This window comes from Syngnathus floridae, chromosome 3 (assembly GCF_059516105.1).
Source record: "Syngnathus floridae isolate MCC-2025c chromosome 3, RoL_Sflo_1.0, whole genome shotgun sequence".
Taxonomy (NCBI): domain Eukaryota; kingdom Metazoa; phylum Chordata; class Actinopteri; order Syngnathiformes; family Syngnathidae; genus Syngnathus; species Syngnathus floridae.
Window position 1 is genome coordinate 14428786 of NC_142415.1, and position 19259 is coordinate 14448044.

The 19259-nt window shown below is 39.1% G+C and overlaps 1 protein-coding gene across 3 annotated transcripts in view; it reads right to left on the reverse strand.

Annotated features, from left to right (window-relative positions):
* The window catches only part of LOC148400706 (CUB and sushi domain-containing protein 1-like), a 276392-nt gene that overhangs the window by 3353 nt on the left and 253780 nt on the right, over positions 1 to 19259 (reverse strand). For all 3 annotated transcript variants that reach the window (XM_088370818.1, XM_088370816.1, XM_088370817.1), the window contains 15 exons: positions 17358 to 17534; positions 15182 to 15367; positions 10753 to 10929; positions 10386 to 10571; positions 5526 to 5699; positions 5368 to 5434; positions 4982 to 5088; positions 4663 to 4736; positions 4429 to 4540; positions 4169 to 4348; positions 3655 to 3717; positions 3203 to 3364; positions 2439 to 2551; positions 1420 to 1507; positions 1135 to 1261 (listed from right to left, as the gene is read on the reverse strand). In XM_088370818.1, coding sequence (XP_088226944.1) covers positions 1135 to 1261; positions 1420 to 1507; positions 2439 to 2551; positions 3203 to 3364; positions 3655 to 3717; positions 4169 to 4348; positions 4429 to 4540; positions 4663 to 4736; positions 4982 to 5088; positions 5368 to 5434; positions 5526 to 5699; positions 10386 to 10571; positions 10753 to 10929; positions 15182 to 15367; positions 17358 to 17534 — 1993 coding nt within the window. The remainder of the gene's footprint in view (positions 1 to 1134; positions 1262 to 1419; positions 1508 to 2438; positions 2552 to 3202; positions 3365 to 3654; positions 3718 to 4168; positions 4349 to 4428; positions 4541 to 4662; positions 4737 to 4981; positions 5089 to 5367; positions 5435 to 5525; positions 5700 to 10385; positions 10572 to 10752; positions 10930 to 15181; positions 15368 to 17357; positions 17535 to 19259) is intronic.

Genomic DNA, 19259 nt, shown 5'->3' on the forward strand with positions numbered 1-19259 from the left:
CAGCTGCTACAGCCAACAAGAGTGACATCATGAAGCTGTTATAGAAAAAATTACAGTTTAAGAACCTCATACGAGTAAAAGGCTCACTGATGAAAACTTTGTACAATGAAGGCGAAGAGAAATCTTCCTGTATATTTTAATAAGAATTAGTTTTTTCATCATTACGATTTTATTTTTTGTTTTATTTTTTAGCTTCAATTTTACATTCAGCAATGTGATCAACAGATGTTGCATTTTTAATGTGTTCCATAAATAAAGATGAGTTGAGTAGTCCAGTACAGTATATAGTTTTTTTATGGACAGTTCAGTTCTATTTAACTTTTAAGTGGAATACATTTGACTTTATAATTTATTTGTTGAATAACCAACAAGCATTCCCTTCTGCAACAAATATGCTGCCACCTATTGAGTTGGCTATAATTGTTGATTATGAAGTAAACTCCTTGAGATGCAACATCTTGTTTGCCATGGGGTCCCACACAAGAAATAAAACAAATGCGGCAATCCAAAATACCACTCCAGATAGGATATACAAAAGAACAAAAAAAACACAAACAGTTTCACCACAGAGGGAAAGGAAACAAGTCCAATTATTTAATAAAAATCCAAGATAAAAATAATATTGTAAGATAAAACAGGAGACTGTCATGTAACGGGACATTAAATTATAATTGAAAACTGACAATCAGTTGAAATTGAAGTTAATTTCCATGTGATCCAGCCATTGTAGATACATATCTATAATTGTTGGTTGCCTATACAATCATCAACATCATTGTGTCAGACACACAGTCATTAACTAGCAGTCTTAAGAGACCTCTGCACAGACGTGTTTGTAATATGGCAAGAGAATGAGCTAATTTCAGGAAAATAAATGAAATTACTTATTGAATTAGACAAAACAATTTAGGGAATAGTGATAAGGAAGTCAAAGTAACCACTGTTGTGCTTTTCAAAATACTGGTCTTGTACTCTTACACGAGGTGATGTGCCTGACACTAATTAAAGGTTGTTGTTTACTTGTATTGTATTTCCATTGCCCTCTGCTAATCATTTCACTGTTGGGTTAAACTACAGTCCGATTGCAGGATTTGTTTTCTCGACTGTTACGTTCACGTCGCACGTGTTGCCTACCTGTGCTTGTAGAGGTAGAAGGCAAATCCCGACAGGATGAGGGCAAAGAAAGGAACCAAGATGGCTGCTGCCACAGAGCTGCTGTTCGTATAAGGATTGGATGGGTCTATCGCCATGGTTACAGGGCCTGACATCACAGACACGTACAGTTTGAATTTACGGCTAACTGAACAGTGTTTTTCATTATACAGTGTTGCCGACGTTGCATTTTGGAAACATTAATGTTAATTAACTCTCAAGTATATAAAAATAACAAGAGGCCACTGCAGCTGCATTGTTTCATACCTTGTCTTGTCAGATAGAATTTGCCAAAGTCTTTACTGTGAATATGCCCTTGGTAGACAAATGTTTTCTGGTCGGATTCTGCAGTCACCTGAAGTAAGAACATCAAGGAAAGTTAAGATTATGGTGTGAACAGAAGTAACAGCTGCACAAAGCATAAAAATATATATACAAAAAACACTCATCAGGAAACCCGCTGTGGCGGTAACAGACACATTTTCCATTCCGGAGGGTGGATGTTTTATAATGTCGTCTTCATTACATCGTATTGTATCATAAAAGGCATTACACTGCAATGCACTGCTATAAATCCACATTGCCCTGTGAGATTTACAACATGAAATAACTTAGCATGATCACTATTTGTTTCTATCCAGCTAATATACGTTTAAGGTGCAATGAGGTGCATGCACTTGCAATGAGTCTTTTTCTTTTTTTTTTTTTACCTCCGATGCATTACTCAATAAAATCACTATAGAACACTTTTAGTGGACTGAATGAACCAGAATAAAACATCATCATCCAGCGGTCTTAATAAAGTTTTATTAGACAGGCAAGAGGTGAGTTGTAATGTTTCACTTTTAGTTGTCTTGGGGGAGGAAAGTTAACCTCAAAGTCTTGTGTGTGGAAACATCTTTCTTGTCTATAGTGGTTTACCAATTCATAGTGAAAAATTAGCTCACAAACTGGCTAATACGAAAAAAAGATCTTCCACATGGTGTAGACTACAAACTGATTTAGTAACATTTTCACGTTTTTATTTTACTTGTTCTTGTGTTCACAAAGATGATAACAAAAGCCTTTTAGTAAACCATAGAACTCATCCATAGAAAAGATAATTAGACTTCATTGTAAGCCATTGTAACAAGTTTGCATAATCTGACAGACAGGAAAATGTTTGGAATTTTAATGCACTTTGCAAAGACCCGATGAAGGCGACATATTCATGCAATAATGTGTGTGAATGGCGCCTACTCCAGCTAAATAGCTACAAAGTTTTCAAAAGAAGAGGTTTGCCTTACATATCCATCCATTGCCCAGTTGTCATTCTTAAACTTGTTGTAGTAATGCTCTGTGGGCCCTTTGACTTGATAGACCTTTAGTAGAAGATGGTTCTCCTCAGATTTGTAAGTACCTTCAGAAGACAGATAAAGAGGCACAGTTAAAGGTGCAACCGACGTTAAGACACAATTTGGTTGGGTGGTAGCAAGTTTGAGTTGAATGTCATCCAAATTGTTCTTCCGTGACCGATGGATTTCTGGAGAGTCACAATCCTGTCAGATGATTTACAGTTGCCACCAGTGACACCGCATATTATATGATATATTAAACACAGTAATAAGCATGACTGTAGGCTCTGCAATATCACAGAAAATCATATTGTTTCTGCTCTCTCTGCTGCGATTGCTCCTATCAGGCATCGACCTCCCGTCAGTCAAGTGTGAATAATGAGTGTGAATCAATGTGGGATCTCTTAAGCATTAACACCTTGAACATCTTCTCTTGTTTTTCATGTTGGATTTGCCGTACAGCTTTACTCGAAAAACACGATAAGTGATGTCATTTCTTTTAAATATCACTGCCACAAATACAATGGCTTTCAAAGGAGCTACGCGAGAGCAAAATTTTATTTTGGTTTGAGTCAGATAATGTATGAACATGTGCCTCTCTATTTTGGCGCTTGTGTCAATGTTGACTCTTAGCTATAGACGTCATAGATGAACAGAATTTTACTCTTTTGGCGAAAACATGCAGAGAGAACCGGAATGACAGATTTTTTGTTTACCTGATAGTCTGATAGACACTCCACTGGTTTCCAATAAGGTGACATTAACCCTACCACTACTAGTATTGAACCCAGTCACTGTAAATGTGGTGGCCTGTCTCTTGCCCAGATATTCGTAGAAACCTCTCCAATTGGAGTTGGGAGAGAACACGTCCACCGGAACTGGGAAGAAAAAAAACGAGACTTGTCATAGTTTTATATCCATCCATCCATCCATCCATCCATCCATCCATCCATCCATCCATCCATCCATCCATCCATCCATCCATCCATCCATCCATCCATCCATCCATCCATCCATCCATCCATCCATCCATCCATCCATCCATCCATCCATCCATCCATCCATCCATCCATCCATCCATCCATCCATCCATCCATCCATCCATCCATCCATCCAGTACACAATGCAGTTCTGTTGGTTGTGTTCAACAGTGTGACCCTGTTGATACCTCGTATTTTGTTCTTCTGGATGTCCGTCTCTCCTCTGCCTTTGGGATTGACTTTAACTCCAACTGCAATGTAAACATAATTTTGGTGGGTTAATTTGGGGATTTGGGGTTGAAAGCAATTTCATGTGTGTCAAGAGAAGAGAGCAAAATGATTGATAACTGTGAAAATTATGTTTGTGAATGATTGCCTTGTCAATTTGCAGTGGCATTTGTCATTAGGGGAGTTTTCTGTTCGAATGGGAATGAAAGTACAAAACAACACCTTGTGTACAACAACATAACATTATTTTTGCAGTGATGCAGTTTCAGGAAAACCGGCGAGGAAATAAACTCAGAATGAAGTTTTCACAAACCTGTAAATGGTGCTTTTAGTATTGTGGCATTTACTGTACTATGCAGTAATATTTGTCTCTGATTTATGCTTAAATCAAGGCACAGAAAGTTAAACATTTCCCTTTCATCTTCCATGGAAATACTTGCCACAAAGTCAAGGCCAAAAAGCCAATTTGCATACCTTTACACAGTGGTGGTTTTCCTGACCATCTCCCATCACTTTTACATGTTCGGTGTTCGGATCCTCCAGCCAGATAGAAACCATCTTGACAGGTGTAGATAAGTGTATAGCCCAATGTTGGCAGGTCCATCGAGCGAATGTCCACATTACTGGGGGTCTCGGGCTGGCGGCACGAGTGGGCTGAATAATGGATGAGAGTCAGTAAATTGTATGCTTTTATATTTACAAAAATACTTTACGAAACCATAACGGCAACGCACCAATACATTCAGGTTGTGTTCCACTCCAGGTGAGGTTTTCTAAACACGTTCTTGTGGTGGAGCCAAGGATGTGGTAGTTCTTACGGCATTTAAATGAAATCTTATTTCCGACCTAAAGAAGCGTGGGGGAAAGAAGATCACTAACCGAAACCTTGGGTTTTTTTCTGTATAAAAAGTACATGCTATGTTTGTGATGAATTAAGATTAAATAGACAGTATACTGTCATCCCTGACCTGGAGGCCCAACGCTTGCACAGGGATACCATAAGCTGGTGTTCCTGGGTCACGACAGCTGTTAAATGCAGGGTCTAAACAAACACACACACATAAGCACTGAATTTTCACATTCATCTTTGGAGGACACTTACTATTTTTCATAGCCAGGGAAAAGCATAAAAATTGCAATAGCTATCAGGCACCTTTGCCCTTGTTACATTATACAGGTAAGATTTCTTTAATTTTGTACTGGTAAGTCAGCTTATAAAAAACAGACTTGTTAAAGATCCAAATTTGGACAACACATATTTCCTTGTCATTCGTGATCATTCGTTACCTATACAAGCTGGTTGTTGGCCACTCCAAATCCCATCAGCCTGACACACTCTGGAGGCAGAGCCAACCAACAAGTAGGGCGTCTGGCAGTAGAATCGGACCTCTGACCTATGGAGGCAAACACCCCAACGCAAACGAGTTGAACAAAATCCATCATACAGCCTGCCCTACATCACTGTAAGTGTGAAGTTGTTCCATTCTGCTCCACTTATTACACTTTGAAACTCATGAACCTATTTTGATGAGAGTTGCAACACTTTCTTCTCGTACAGCCATATAAAAGCCCAGTTGGCCTTTGTGCTTGATACACTGTCCCAATGAACAGCCTCCAAGAGTAATGATTATAAAACAAAGTAATAGTCATCATCAATATTGTTTACCACTGACCGGTAAGTAAAGATACTCCCTTCCCGAAATCCGCCTCCAGGAGAGCCCGGATCGCCACATAGCATGGCTGGACACACCAAAGATGTCAAGTTAGAATTTGAAGGTACTGTAATATGAATCGTTTCACAAATAATATGAGTGAAGGCCAGCTGACTTACGAAGACATTGCGGAACATCTCCGGTCCATGTTCCGTTTCCCTCGCAGGTCAATACAGCCGGCAAAGACAATTGATAACCATAGAAACAACTGTAGCTAACACTTGAACCCCACGAATAGTGCGTTCCTTCTACTTCCCCATTTGGTACTTGAGGGGGAGGTCCGCATTGGATCACTGAAACACACATCATATTCATCATCACTAATTCAATTTTTTAAATTTTATTTGATTTGACTTTGCGCATATTTGTGTGTGTTGAGCCATCTGACGGCTTGTGGGATGTGAATTGCTGCAACTTTGTTGCTGATGGTTATCGTGTATCACTTTGAGAGTTGGGGACATGTGTCATTGTGTGCACATGCATGTATGAACGGGCCAACCATCAAATTACTACTCTATCTCTCCGCCCTGCCTAACATCATGTGAATTGAGTACTTTGTAATGATTTTTCATAGAAATGGAGCTTGGCAAACATAATGATCTGAAGAAAATGTGACAACATTGACTAAGTCCATCGGGATACAATCTGGTGATCTGCAACTACACATTTCTCAATATAACTATATCAAAGCTGATGTACACTTTGACAAGGTCTTTGGAATCATGGCACATGTAAGCCATCCATGCTCAGCTAGCACATATATGCAATAACAGCAAGATTAAGAATCAATGGATGGCTATAAAACCAAATCCCAACAGTTGTTGCCCGACCAGCCACACTAAGGGACCACACAACATATGGGCATGTTCCTCGCCGCTTGTTTTAACGAGTTCTTCTGCTCTCCCATCTCTCCACTTGAGTCTTGTTTTGCTTCCCTCACTAGGCAGCACACAATCAGGGTTTCTGAGCTGAAAATCGATTTGTGAATTTGGGGGAAAAGAATCAGCGCCAATCAGAAGATGGACTGCTCTACTTAAAAACCTAACCCTAGTTTGAAACCTTAGTTTTAAACCATAACCCTAGTTTTAAACCCTAGTTTGAAACCCTAACCCTAGTCTGAAACCCTAGTTTGAATCCCTAACCTTCGTTTGAAACCCTAAATCTAGTTTGAAACGGTAATCCTAGTTTGAAACACTAGTTTGAAACACTAAACCTAGTTTGAAACTGTAGTTTGAAACCCTGACCCTAGTTTTAAACAACTATTTCATTTATGGTACAATCAACCCGGCTATTCGTGTGGGATTAGGACCAACAGCACAGCCAAAATTTGCATATAATTGACATGCATTGAAATGATAACAAAATAATAACAATTAAACCCTAGAAAAATCCTTCCCAAATGCTGATAAACGTTCAATACAAGAAAAATTAGAAAATGAGGATTAGGGTGCAAAACCTCCCAAATTATTTTTAAATATTAGAACAACATTTCTGACTTTATATGGTGAGCAACTTTGGGTTCTTCACGATGGATGGGGCCACAGAATGTCACCTGGAGTAAACAATATTATTTGCTGTAATGTATTTTTTTTGTATGGATCCAATCAATGACGATCAGTCAGCAAAATCTGACAAGCATGTGATGAGAGATGTATCGTGACTACTAATTTGCTGGGACAAAACATTTTCATTTTCTAGCTCGTTGTCATTCTACGAGCAACATAAGTACAACAAGTTTTGAAATTACAAAGCTAGCTGTACAGTATTATAAAGTACCCTCACAGACTTGACTGATTGCTATTGCTGCTCCGTGACTGTTTTCAGCCTCATCTTGCTTGCTCAAGCACTCTCTGCCATTTTGTGACTTTTTTGTCCTTCGTTAGACTTTCTCCAGGTGATTTGTGCCCTCCTTTTGTCTCCTGCCCATTTTAATTGAATTCCCCTACAGTCCTTCGAGCTGGTCCTTCTGCCATACAGTAACTTCTGTCCATTTTTCTTGAATTTCAATCCTCTTGCATTGCTCTTCTCAAATTATTGCTCTTGTTGCACTCCCATGACTGCCCCCTTTTGTCTTTCAGGCATCTCTTTCTTGGTATAATTCAGCCAGTCAACACATTTTATAGGCTAATCCCTACCCTCTTGTGTGTTTACAGGTTTGGGGGCAGGTATTGATTTGCCTCTTTTGTTTCTCCCATAATGTGCTTCCTCTCTCCTGCCTCCCTGCAATGCTCTCATTGCAGCCTCGCTGATGGCACATCACCTTCACTCCTTTTGCTGTTTCATTCACCCCCCTGACTCTCATGTTTCCTAATGACACCACCCTCCTAAATCCTCTCTCACTTTGTTGTGTCTTTTTAATGGCTCTGTCCCCCCACAAACACACACAAGGACATTTGGTGTTTTGTATTACAGCACATCGTCTGATTTCCTTGAATTTGAATATGTTTCTTTACTTGAGATGAAATTAGTAGGAGAGTCTAACCACTGCCATTATGACAGTGCTCAGGCAAAGCTTCAAGTGACATTTTGACATTCTTAGTTGCCATAGTGAGTACAGCGAGAGATGTGGTGAGTGTTTCTGTATCACAGTTGAGAGGTTATAAAATTAAAATCTAAGCGTAGTGCTTTTATTGTAGAACTCGGATGTTAACAGGGGCACCATCAGGGTTTAACCAATGGTGGCCATGTATACACTTTATGACTTCTTTATTTGTTAGCCAATAAAACAAATTGTTGTGGAACAGTCAGCTTATCAGGGATGACATATACACAACAGGGTATAACGGAGCTATCCATGGTGCTGTTTTCTGACAGTTGGTCTTCTGTGGTACATAACTTTGTTACCCGCCGCAAGTTTTAAGGCAAGATGCAGTTTCAAATGATGGCAGCCTTGCCAGCAGATTGTGTAACACCTGACCCTCCTTTCACTACAGTAGGCTTGGACGTGTTTGGCTCTTGGAATCTAGTTACACGTCACACAAGAGGTATCAATGCCATGAATAAACGATGGGCTCTTATTTTCTCATGCAAAATATATTAGTCTGCACATGAGATCATTAGTACCACCCCACCATTGACAATTACGTTTTCCCCACTCGAGATCCAGTGACTGAACCAGAACAAAGCTTATTTGCATATTTAACAATAATGATATGACAATCTTTTGAAAATGACAGGCAATTTTGACCAATGCAAATTGCTTGAAAAAGGGCATCCTGGCAAATGCCAACCCAAATGATCTTGCGAACCTGATAAAAGCACATTAATGACTTTTTTTTATTTTTTATTTTAATTGTGCCTTCTGGCCTTCACTACACACAGTTGCTTTGCCTCGATGCACATCCAATTGCTTTTATTGTCAACGATGACTTAATATTGGGCTGAGCCATATTGCACTGAGCAGCAAAGACAGGCAGGCTAGGTTCCAGCTCTGATTTTTTTGTTATTTTTTGCCATGACTGGTTCCATTCTGTAGTCACAAAAAGTCAAAGACAAAGCAAAACTGAATAAAATGATGCTTCAACATTTGAGACTTTGTGGGACCTTTGAGGTTTTTTTTTTTTCCTGGAAGTTTTAGGTGTTTCTTTTTTTTTTTAAGGTTTTCACTATACTTGTTAGCCAGTCAGCAGAATTACACACAATCCATCCTTGAGCAGTTTTCATGAAGAAAAAAAAAAAAAAGGTGATTTGTATTGTGGTGCACTTTCATTAAATTCTATGGGAAATTGAGCTGGCCTTAGGCATGGGCCAATGCTCTTAGTTATCTAATGTCCTTTATTGCCACGCCCCTTCATCCCTTTAATTCCCTCAACCTTCCCTTACTTACTGTGTTCATTTTTCCTTCTTCCTCCAAACTCTCACTTGATTGATTTTGGCTGTCAGGCCACACGTTGAAAATGACTTTTTTTTGGGAATCTTTATTAATCCTTGAGGGGACGTTTTGTTGAGGCGTAGACACACATGCACACAAAGAGATGCGCGCGCACGCAGCTATAGAGGGGTAAGAAGGTGCTGTCAAGGGAACAGCTGGAGGTTGGAGAAACAAAAAGGACTGTTGAATAACAAGGTTGCTCTCTATCCCATTTGTGGACACGTATGAGGAAATGGCGTCCCCAATACGGGATCAAATAAAACCCTGTGAATTGTTTGAAGAGCTTTTTGCTCTCTCTCTTTTTGCCCATTCTTCTGCTCTCCCTCTAATTTTCCGTTTTTCAATTTCCAGGCCCTCTCTCATTTTCGATCACCAACAGTATCTCCTGCTTCTCAGTTTCCCCTCTCTGTGCATCTCCACTCTGCTGGCTTTCTTAGCTTTTTCATCTCAGTTCAAAGCGCCGGCAACCGCAAGAGCCAGCTGGAGATTTTGTGTTTGTGGGATGAAATGGTGGAGAGAGTTTCAGGAAACATTCCTTTGAATGTTGTTGCGAACTGTGGTCCAAACTCTAAATATGGACTCTTGTAGAATGTTGGGCTCATTTGGGTTTAATGCATTCCTTTTTATTTTCTTCCTTTGTGTTTGTGGAGAACAAAAGATGCTCTGGAAATAAAGCAGCTCTTAACAATTTGTTATTTTCAGTCCCAAAATTTAATTTTGTCTCAGCCTCCTGACTTGCTGACTTGCTTTAATTTACTAGGCTGCACAGAAAATATCTTACCAAGAGTTTAGTACTACACTTTTTTATATCAATATCAACGCTGTATTTATACTTGACACAAAATCATTTTTTATACCTTTGAAGCTTAAATGTTAAATATGTAACTATGATAAATTTGGCTGATTAAAAACAGTGGGGAAGAAATTATTTGAAATACAGGCTTAATGTCATACAGTTTCAAAACCAGGAATGCAATTGTAATCTTTTTACACTGCATTTTGAATGTGAAATAGACTTGTATATATATTTTATGGGAAAACATCTAAATTTTTCTTTCAAAGTTAGACGAGACAAAGTAGAGCCTGTCATAGTGTGTTTGTGTCTTACCTTTACAGCTGGGTTTGGTTTGGTTCCACTGTCCATCTTTAGTGCAGTGTAAAACATTGCGTCCCGGTCCAGGTGGATCCATCAGGTGACCCGGGTTACAATGGTATGTTACCGTGTGGTTGAAAGTGAAATCATGTCCCAGGTACAAGCCGTTGGCTATCGGCCCTGGGTCTCCACAGCTGATCACTGCAAGAAGTAGGAGCACATTGTGTTGCGGATGGTAAATTTCTGCCTACCTTTAATTTGTAATTCTGCGTTTCTGAAAGATAGTCTCCAATTTTACTTTCTCTTTGAGTCTGTGTCACAGCTACAAATTGCTGTCAAATAAAGCCAAGGTGGAATTTCTCAGTCCCGCTCTTTCCCTTACCAGTGCAGTCCGGTGGTTGTCCCGTCCACGTCCCATTTGTTGTGCAGTGTCTGGTGGTCAGGCCCGATGTTCTGAAGCCTTCCCAGCACGCGTAGGCCACTGAGCTGCCGAAGGTGATGCCGTCACTGAAGACGATCCTGCCTTGGGCTGGGGTGCCAGGGTTGCCACATGACACCGCTGAGGAGTGAAGGCATATTTCAAAATGATGCTTTAATCTTATTACTAATGGCTGTGTGAGAAACGCTGGCTTGCTGTCACTCAAGGTCGATCCTGTGTATTGTTTGCAATAATGAGATTATCGCTGGAGCCAGATGGAAATAACAAAAAACATGTCCTTGAGGTAGTGAGGCTTATTAAATATTAGGGGTTGCTGGATAGATTTCCAGCACTGAATAGCAGGCAGTGCTGTATTTCAGCAGAGAGCTGCAGGCTAAACGCAACGATAGTATTCACAGTGGGTTTCAAACTGCTACTTGTTGTTTTTGCTCCAAATGAAAATATGCTGCAAGTATGCATCAGCCAGTCACGCTCACTGGCCACAACACGAGTAAACCTGCATAATCACATATAATTCAATACAAGAGCTGTACCAACCATAATAATGCTAAATTTTGATTGACATTGTCAAGGAAAGTATTTGTATGTGAAGCACATTGCAGTATCTCATATATGAAATGCGCTATGTAGTATATACAACAAACATGTCTTGCCTTGACTTGCATGCTTCTATCATTTTGGTAATCAAAATGAAAGAGCTACAACTACAAAAACAAACTAAGGAGGTTGTTATCATCTATATTCGTGTCCTGTGTGTAGTTTTGGATGTAATACGTAAGTGTGAATTTTGATGATACAGTGGCTTGATCCAAAAATGTTGTCATTAGTTTTTGGGTATAAGAACACCCCAATAGTATTAAAATAAATTAAAATGTTTCAAGAAAATAAAACATAACTTATACATGTATCAAATATTAATTAGTTTGAACACGTTTGAATGCTTAATCAGTGTGACCAATCCACATGATTCTTATTTTGTGTTTTTTTTTTTTTGTGGGGTCTCATTCCGTGTTTTCCCCTGGACCGTGAAGAATTTCTCATTTTCTCAGTCAACCTTCAACTTTGTGGAAGTTGTCTTGTTGTAAATGCAAAACTGTTGATAGAGCACATGCATCTACAACTGCGTCTGATGAAAACACTCTACTGCATATGATTAGTAGGGCACCCAGCAGTTCCAAACAAACAGTAACAATGATTATGGAGACAACCCATAGAGTATCTTCAAAGATCTTGAAATTGGACAATGCCTTTGTATTTGATGTTGCACCACACTGGTGCTTTTTGTTAGGACGCTTTGTAGCTTGTTATCCTCGCTAAGTTCATGCTGTGTGATCGAGGCATTAGCATCATTCCATCTGCAGGCGTAATAACTGCCTCATCAAACATTTTTTCCCCCCAAGAAGGGATATTTAGGCTTTCTGCGTTCAATGAGAAAACATGTTTTTTTTTGTCATTCCATGAAGCCATACTAACATAAAAAGAAGACGGAGGAAATGGCTAGCCCCCGGCACACTCATTAAGAACATGCCAGTTGACGATTTTAACAAATAAACACCTATTGATGAGAAACATCAATGAAGGGAGAAAGTGTGGATTCGGTTGTGTTGTCAAACTTTGTGTGTCTGTCCACATGATGGATGTGTGTATGGATCTTTGTATGTCTCAGTGATAGATAAAGCAGCCTCCACTGATTCAGCTTCTAACCACCATTAGTGTAATGAAAAACCGACAAGACACAAAGAATTAGTGTCACGCAAACAGAGACTTGGGCAAGCTTAGAAAGTAGTTGGAGTAAGTGCATACATGTTTGTGGAAAATAAGATGCATTGATAGGCAGATAGAAGGGTTAGGATTTTTTAAATATGACCTTAAATCATTGATGACATGCAATGGTAGAAGGTGTGTTGAATATAATCTACATATACTATAATACACATTTCATTGTTTATTATACTAACAGTAGAGGTCAACATTTCAAAAATAGTGACAGGCTGCACTCCATCCAGTCTGCATTTTATGTTACAATTGTTTCAACAAACTGTCTAATGTTATAGTTCCATATTATCTTGCACCAAATGTTGCTCAATTCCTTCTACAACGGCTTGCTTAGTGGCGTTATCTTTTTCGGGCAAGTAAGGACAACCTTTATTCCTCAATTATGTCAAAGCATGGTGATTAAAAACTTTAAGTCTCTAGATCAATCAAATTTCCCACATGATCAACAAAGTTCTGAGTCATACACAGCTACTTATCATACATATCCCTAATAGAATTTCATCCAAGGGTTGTATAAAATTTGATATTATTGATCGCTACCACTGAATGTAATGTGGATTTTTAATTAAAGTCTTTAATAAGAACAGGGGAACCCTAAGGGAATTATACGTAATTATGATTTAGCGGGCCAATGACTGAAAGGGAAATTATTGAATATTTTCATTATGTGTTATTGACTTGATGGGCCTCAAAGTGACAACCTAAACTTAAGATTTCTGTGTTTGAAGCACCCCATTGGCATTATTCTACATAACAATTGTAATTAAATAAAAAAATACTTGCACAACTGTTACTACTACTTGGTCGCTTGACTTTGGGTGCTGTCACGTGACTCTGTTTCAACAAAACAAGTTAGTCATTAGTGAGGTTTGACTCCGTTTCATCAATCAAATGGAACTGGGTAGTCACATGATAGCACAAAGTCTACACCGCCCCACACAGAAGCAATTTTCAAAGTGACAATTTTACATGACGTGTGGCAGATGCAAAAGAAGAAACAATAGCCTGTGACTCAGAAGAGGCAGTACACCCAAGGCATCATATTTAATCTGTTTATCTTAGAAATGCAAAAAAAAGAAAAATAGTTGTCATGTGCTCTCATCTGTCTGCCTAAAAATGTCCACATTTTCATATACAAGGACTCCAAATTGAACTTGAGAAAACATGTTGCAATATCCTGCTGAATCTATTCAGCTGTTCTTCAAATGCAAAGAAAATAATTTAGAATTTTTTTTGCAGCTGAATTTCACTACATTTGTTGTTTTATGAAGAGCTAATTCCTCGCTGAATTTAAAGTAATATAGTTTGGCACTAAAGTTGCACAATCCTGGTTTGTACTTTTGTCTGTTTTGACATTTATCAGATGAAAAGAAAATAAAAATCAGAAATTACTCACCAGCTCATCAGTACTTGAGATGTTTTTCACTAAATACTTGAACTGAAGTAATTGTTTGGGGCATTACTCTCTACTATTACAAATCATATCACACTAAAATAACAACATTCTTACTTTACCCAACGACAATACATAACACATAGCACAATGTAGGTGAGAACAGGGAAAGCATGCCTCTTTCCTTTTTTGTGTTCTCCACAGTGATATGAGGACCCACTTAAATTTCTCTCTCAAGGGTTTAAGAGGCATCTTTGGAAACTCCTTTGTTAGCACAGATTGGGAAATCCAGTGCAGTCACAAGCTGAAATCCTCTATATCTAGGCCACACACGCACGCAAGCACACACGCGCAAGTAGAGCTCAGTAGTTTTCCGTCTGTTACCCCCAAAATGCTTCACTTACAGCAGCTTTAATTTCAAATTACATTTCCTGTTGTAGTTTTAACATCTACTGCTGTGTGACATTTCAAGACTTCTAGTGCAGATAGATATCTTTATATTCTGTGTTCATTTCAGACTACTGTGTGGACCATGCAAAAAGAATTAGGAGCTCACTGTGACTAATATGTCATGTGAGCTGGATGCAAATTCTTTAAAGCTGAGATTAAGTTACTTAACTTGGGAGGCTAAGATGATTTATTTTTACATACATTATAGAATAATTAAGTCCAGATTTCAGAAAGGCAAAGAAGTTTACAAAAAAATTGCACTATAAATTGCATCATATATTGGTGTAGACCAAAATTTTTGTTCTAAGACTTGTTTGAATGAGAGCCACCTTTAACTTTAAAAAAAGAAAAGAAAAAAGTAAAATGCTGCATATTAACATGATACATCACAAATTAGGACGCACAGTATTATTAGTCTGGTTTACTGTAATTGTATATGTTATCGTGAGTAACAATGTTGGGTTTGTGGATTTTGGGCATAGACTTCAACTCAGCAGCAAACCTTACCGGGGTGAGTGGAATTGGATTGACGGGTGTATTTTCGGTGACTATAATTAAACGCATGACTGAGTTTAGTCAGGAGCGACAAAAATGTCAAGCTGCCAGAGCGAATGGTTGCAGAAGAGTTGTGTGCAAATAAAGAATGTAACTTTGATCTAAAACAAACCCCCTTCTGTGTGTGAATTGAGGAGTGAGAGTATTTGGCATCACTGCGGGTCCCCTGTGTAAACGCTTGCTGCTGGGCTCTCTCACCTTGACACACGGGCTGCGTTCCACTCCAGGTGCCGTTGTGGAGGCACGTCCTCTCAGCGGAGCCAATCAGATTGTATCCCGCCTCGCAGCTGAAGCGCAGCAGGCTCTTGGTTTTAAACTCTTCCCCGCCTAAACGGGCACCGTGGGGAGGAACACCCGTGTCCCCGCACATCCCTGGACTCAGACCTTGAGTGAGAATAGATAGTTAGAGTTAATGTTCCTAATAGTAACAGCCTGGGCAGGTGCACACTTGCATGTAATGGGGAGAAAGAAATGCACAGGCAACATAAAGGCAACCGCACAATTGATTATTGCAGGTCACATACTAGTATGCCAAATATCCTTGTTGATAAAAAATTTACTCCTCCTGTTTTTACATCTTATTTTTCTTTTTTAGAGTAATTTGCTCAAAACTGTTAATTAATTTTTATGCATGTACTCTAGTGGCTCTGGATCTTAGATCACTACATTTTTATTATATTTGTATTATATTAGCACTATAAGTGTTAACCTATTTGTCTACATTTCACTGCTCTTAAAATTTAATTCCTACGATGGGATGAATACAATCTCAGCGTGGTGCCCGCAGGCACCAGGTAACCCTCGAGATCCGCAAAAGAAGCCTGTGGGCATGTTCTATAAAAAATGCTCACAAGTGATAGGATACTAAGACTTTTTAAATTGTTATATAAGTGCTCATTTGAAAATGTAACTCCAGACTGTATTCCACGCTGATTAGTTTTAGTGGTTTTAAGGGTTAAGTATAAAATATTTTGTTGGGGAAAAATACATTGATTATATATGATGTTATTTTATAGTTTTGGCTGCATGGACGCATGTATACGGAGGCATTCACATACAGTACAGAACAACGCCCCTGCAAACTAGCATAAGTTTGCATTAAGGCTATGCTAAATTGTTCCAGCAGTGAAAGCAGCGAGCGTGTCACAACTTTAGGAGCTTAAATTCCACCGGTAGGGATTTGTGACTTTAAGAGCTCCCATCGAGGCGTCTCGCATCTCAATGAGGTTTCTCCAGCTGCAGGATGAATTTTACCCCGCTGAGCCTTCTGGTCCGAGGCCAGCCGAGTGAGCTTATTGCGTTCCGGCTGTTGAGACAGTTGACGCTGGGTTCGGAAATGATCAGTTGTAGTGTTATGAGGTGTGTATAATAGCCACACTTGACAACACGAGTCGTCTTGTTCACCTTCATCCTCTTCAAAAAAGGTAGACCAAGCCAGGATAAAGAATGTTTTTCACTTGTCTAAATGTAAAAGTTACTGCTGTTCAACAAAAGATGGTTGAATATACTGTTTTCTTCAAATATTTCTCAGTAGTTGGTTTTGATGTCAGTTGGGAATTGTGAAGAAGCAAGACTCAGATGGAATGTGACATTTCTTGAATAAACATGGAGTATACGACAAAAGTAGAAGGTTATTTGATGACCTTTTTTCGAAGGACATCAACAAGTCAGTCTGAGAAATAATCTTTGGAGTTCGCAATAAGAGGTGGCTTCGAACACGTCGGTGTGGGTGCTGCTATTCATTTCTGTCATATCTGATTTCAATAAAGATAAGAAGAACTAGCAAATGCTTACAAAAAGTTTCTGGCGTCTTCTTGTTGTCAAGCTACAAGCTGAATATTAAAATATAGGATGAATGAGAGCTTGGGCATACACCAAATTTATATTTCTGCCAGTATTATTGTTAATGGACTGTTTTTTCCTCCCCTGAAATGAGATTGATTCCACTTTATTTGATTTTTTGGGATCACTTTTCTTCGCACCATTTCCCCCCTACACACAATTTTGATTCATTCATTTTGTTCATTTCATTGTTTTGATTAAATCTGGATTTTGTGAGTACTATGAGCTTGCAAATTCACTCTGGACTTTCTCAACTCATTTATTTATTTATTTATCTGTTTGAGAAATAAAGTTTGTTTTGCTACTTTGATCAGATCCAAAATATATCACATTTCCCTTCTGGCATTGATTTGAATCGAGCTGCTGTTGGGAGATGCTGTGACCCACTAAGCTTGTACATTTAGAAACACCCTGCTTTGCGCATCTTGACTGTTGACTGCAGCGTGTATGTAGAACAATATTTGTAACCAACTGCATATTCCAACAGCTTGTAAACATTGGGGGTAAATCTGCTTGACTTTATTCATCTTACCAGTGCAATAGGGCGGCGCCCCACTCCAAGAACCGTCCTCTTGACATAGCCGTGTAGCATTGCCAACCAGTGTCCCTCCTGGCTGGCAGGAGTAGTGCAGCACTGAGCCATAAGTCCAGTTGTGAGTCCCGGGGATGATCACATTTGGGGGCAGACCAGGGTCACCACAGGAAATAGCTAGAAACACAGTTGAGAGAGGTTGAATGAGAGAAAGGAGGTAGGGGTAGTAATGTACATGGGAATTGGGTCCAAGTATGGATTGCATCTACTTCAACATTAAGTACTACAGGTGGGTCAGAAGGAGCGAAAAAGGAAGATTGTGAGGGAATGTGGGTGGAAGCGTGATTATTGCTGCATGGTTACATGTGCGTGTATTACATGCAGGAACAAGATAAATATTGTAACAAGTGTCCAGAAAGACTGAATGATAATCATAATAGAGTGGAACCTGAGGTGGTTGTTATTATGCAACCACAATTTTCAAGCCAGATGCACAGTGTTTTGTGGCTTGTGATCCTATTCATTCCAAATGAAGGACCGACCATAACAACTCTGAATAGCAAAACAGAAGCGATGTAGGAAGAATAAACATCGAGCAATTTGTGATGGCAACACACATGAATGATTTGCCACAAGTCTGACTTTGGTTAAAACGTTTTGATATTGAATGACAATAACAAATGTGATGACATAAGATGAGCACATTAAGGATTTCATTCGAATTTTGGTGCTTTTGATCTAAACCTGCCCTGGCTGCATGGAAGGCAGAAATGTGTGTCATGACATAGCTTGTGTCCCATGAAACAACAGAAAAAAGAAATTAATCTAACACAATGCTTATGGTAGTAATAACGAACATAACCAAATGCATGTAATGCCCAGTCATTAACTTGCCTGAGAATGTTAGCACCGATAATTTATTCCAAATGAAATGGGAAATGGGATGGACACCACACAACAAAATCTTCTATTTTCATCTTCAATTTGTGAAAAATTGACATTTCACAGAGGTCAGGCAGCAGAGCTCTCCAGATGACACAGATATGAAATTGCCCTCGATTTTCTATTTCTACCAAACAATCGGTCCAGCGACACCAAGCCAAAGTTGGATTACTCCGTCCTCTCCTTGCCCTTCTGTCACCCGCTTCTCTCCCCCCAATTTTTTGATAAGACCTTGTTCCTTGGATTTAATGCCCCATGCTCCACGTCTACCTTGCCCTCTTTATCCCATTCTTCATTTCTACATCCGTGCCGCCATTTCCTCATTGTAAAGTGTTGGGTACTTTCAGAATAGCACATCTTCCCTCTGTCACGATTGACTAATCTCTCTGCCTTATCAGCCATACACTTCCTTACAAAAGTATTAGAAATTTGTGGCAAATGTTTTTACATTCATAGTAGATGCAAAACATTTGTTCATGACACCAATGGATGAGTATGGAAAAATGATCAGATGTTTTTTCAATATGGAACACTTGGGAGAGCAACGCAAGCGCAAAATTAATTAAATTTAAAAGTCATGGAATTGGAAGTGTTTGTGGGAGAGAAACATATCAAGGCCTGAAAAATAAAATGATTGTTTTTATTATTTTTAGGGAAGTCAGCAACTGCATAAAAAACAGGATGTGCCCATCCGGCATAATGTGCTTAAAACACACCCAGAAAAAAAACAATTTGGGGGAGGTCAGCACAAACGTCACAGAGTGCTGACTGAGGGAGTGTATGAGTTTTAACTTTGTCATCATGCCATAACATAAAATACACTCCCGCGACTTTAAATGGCCACTTTAAGCCTTTGGTAACCAAGTTTCAAAGGGTCCTTTGAGGGTCTGTTGTGCGATAGGACAAATATGTTCATCTTTTACAACATTTTCTTTAAACCTGTCATCACACTGAATCACA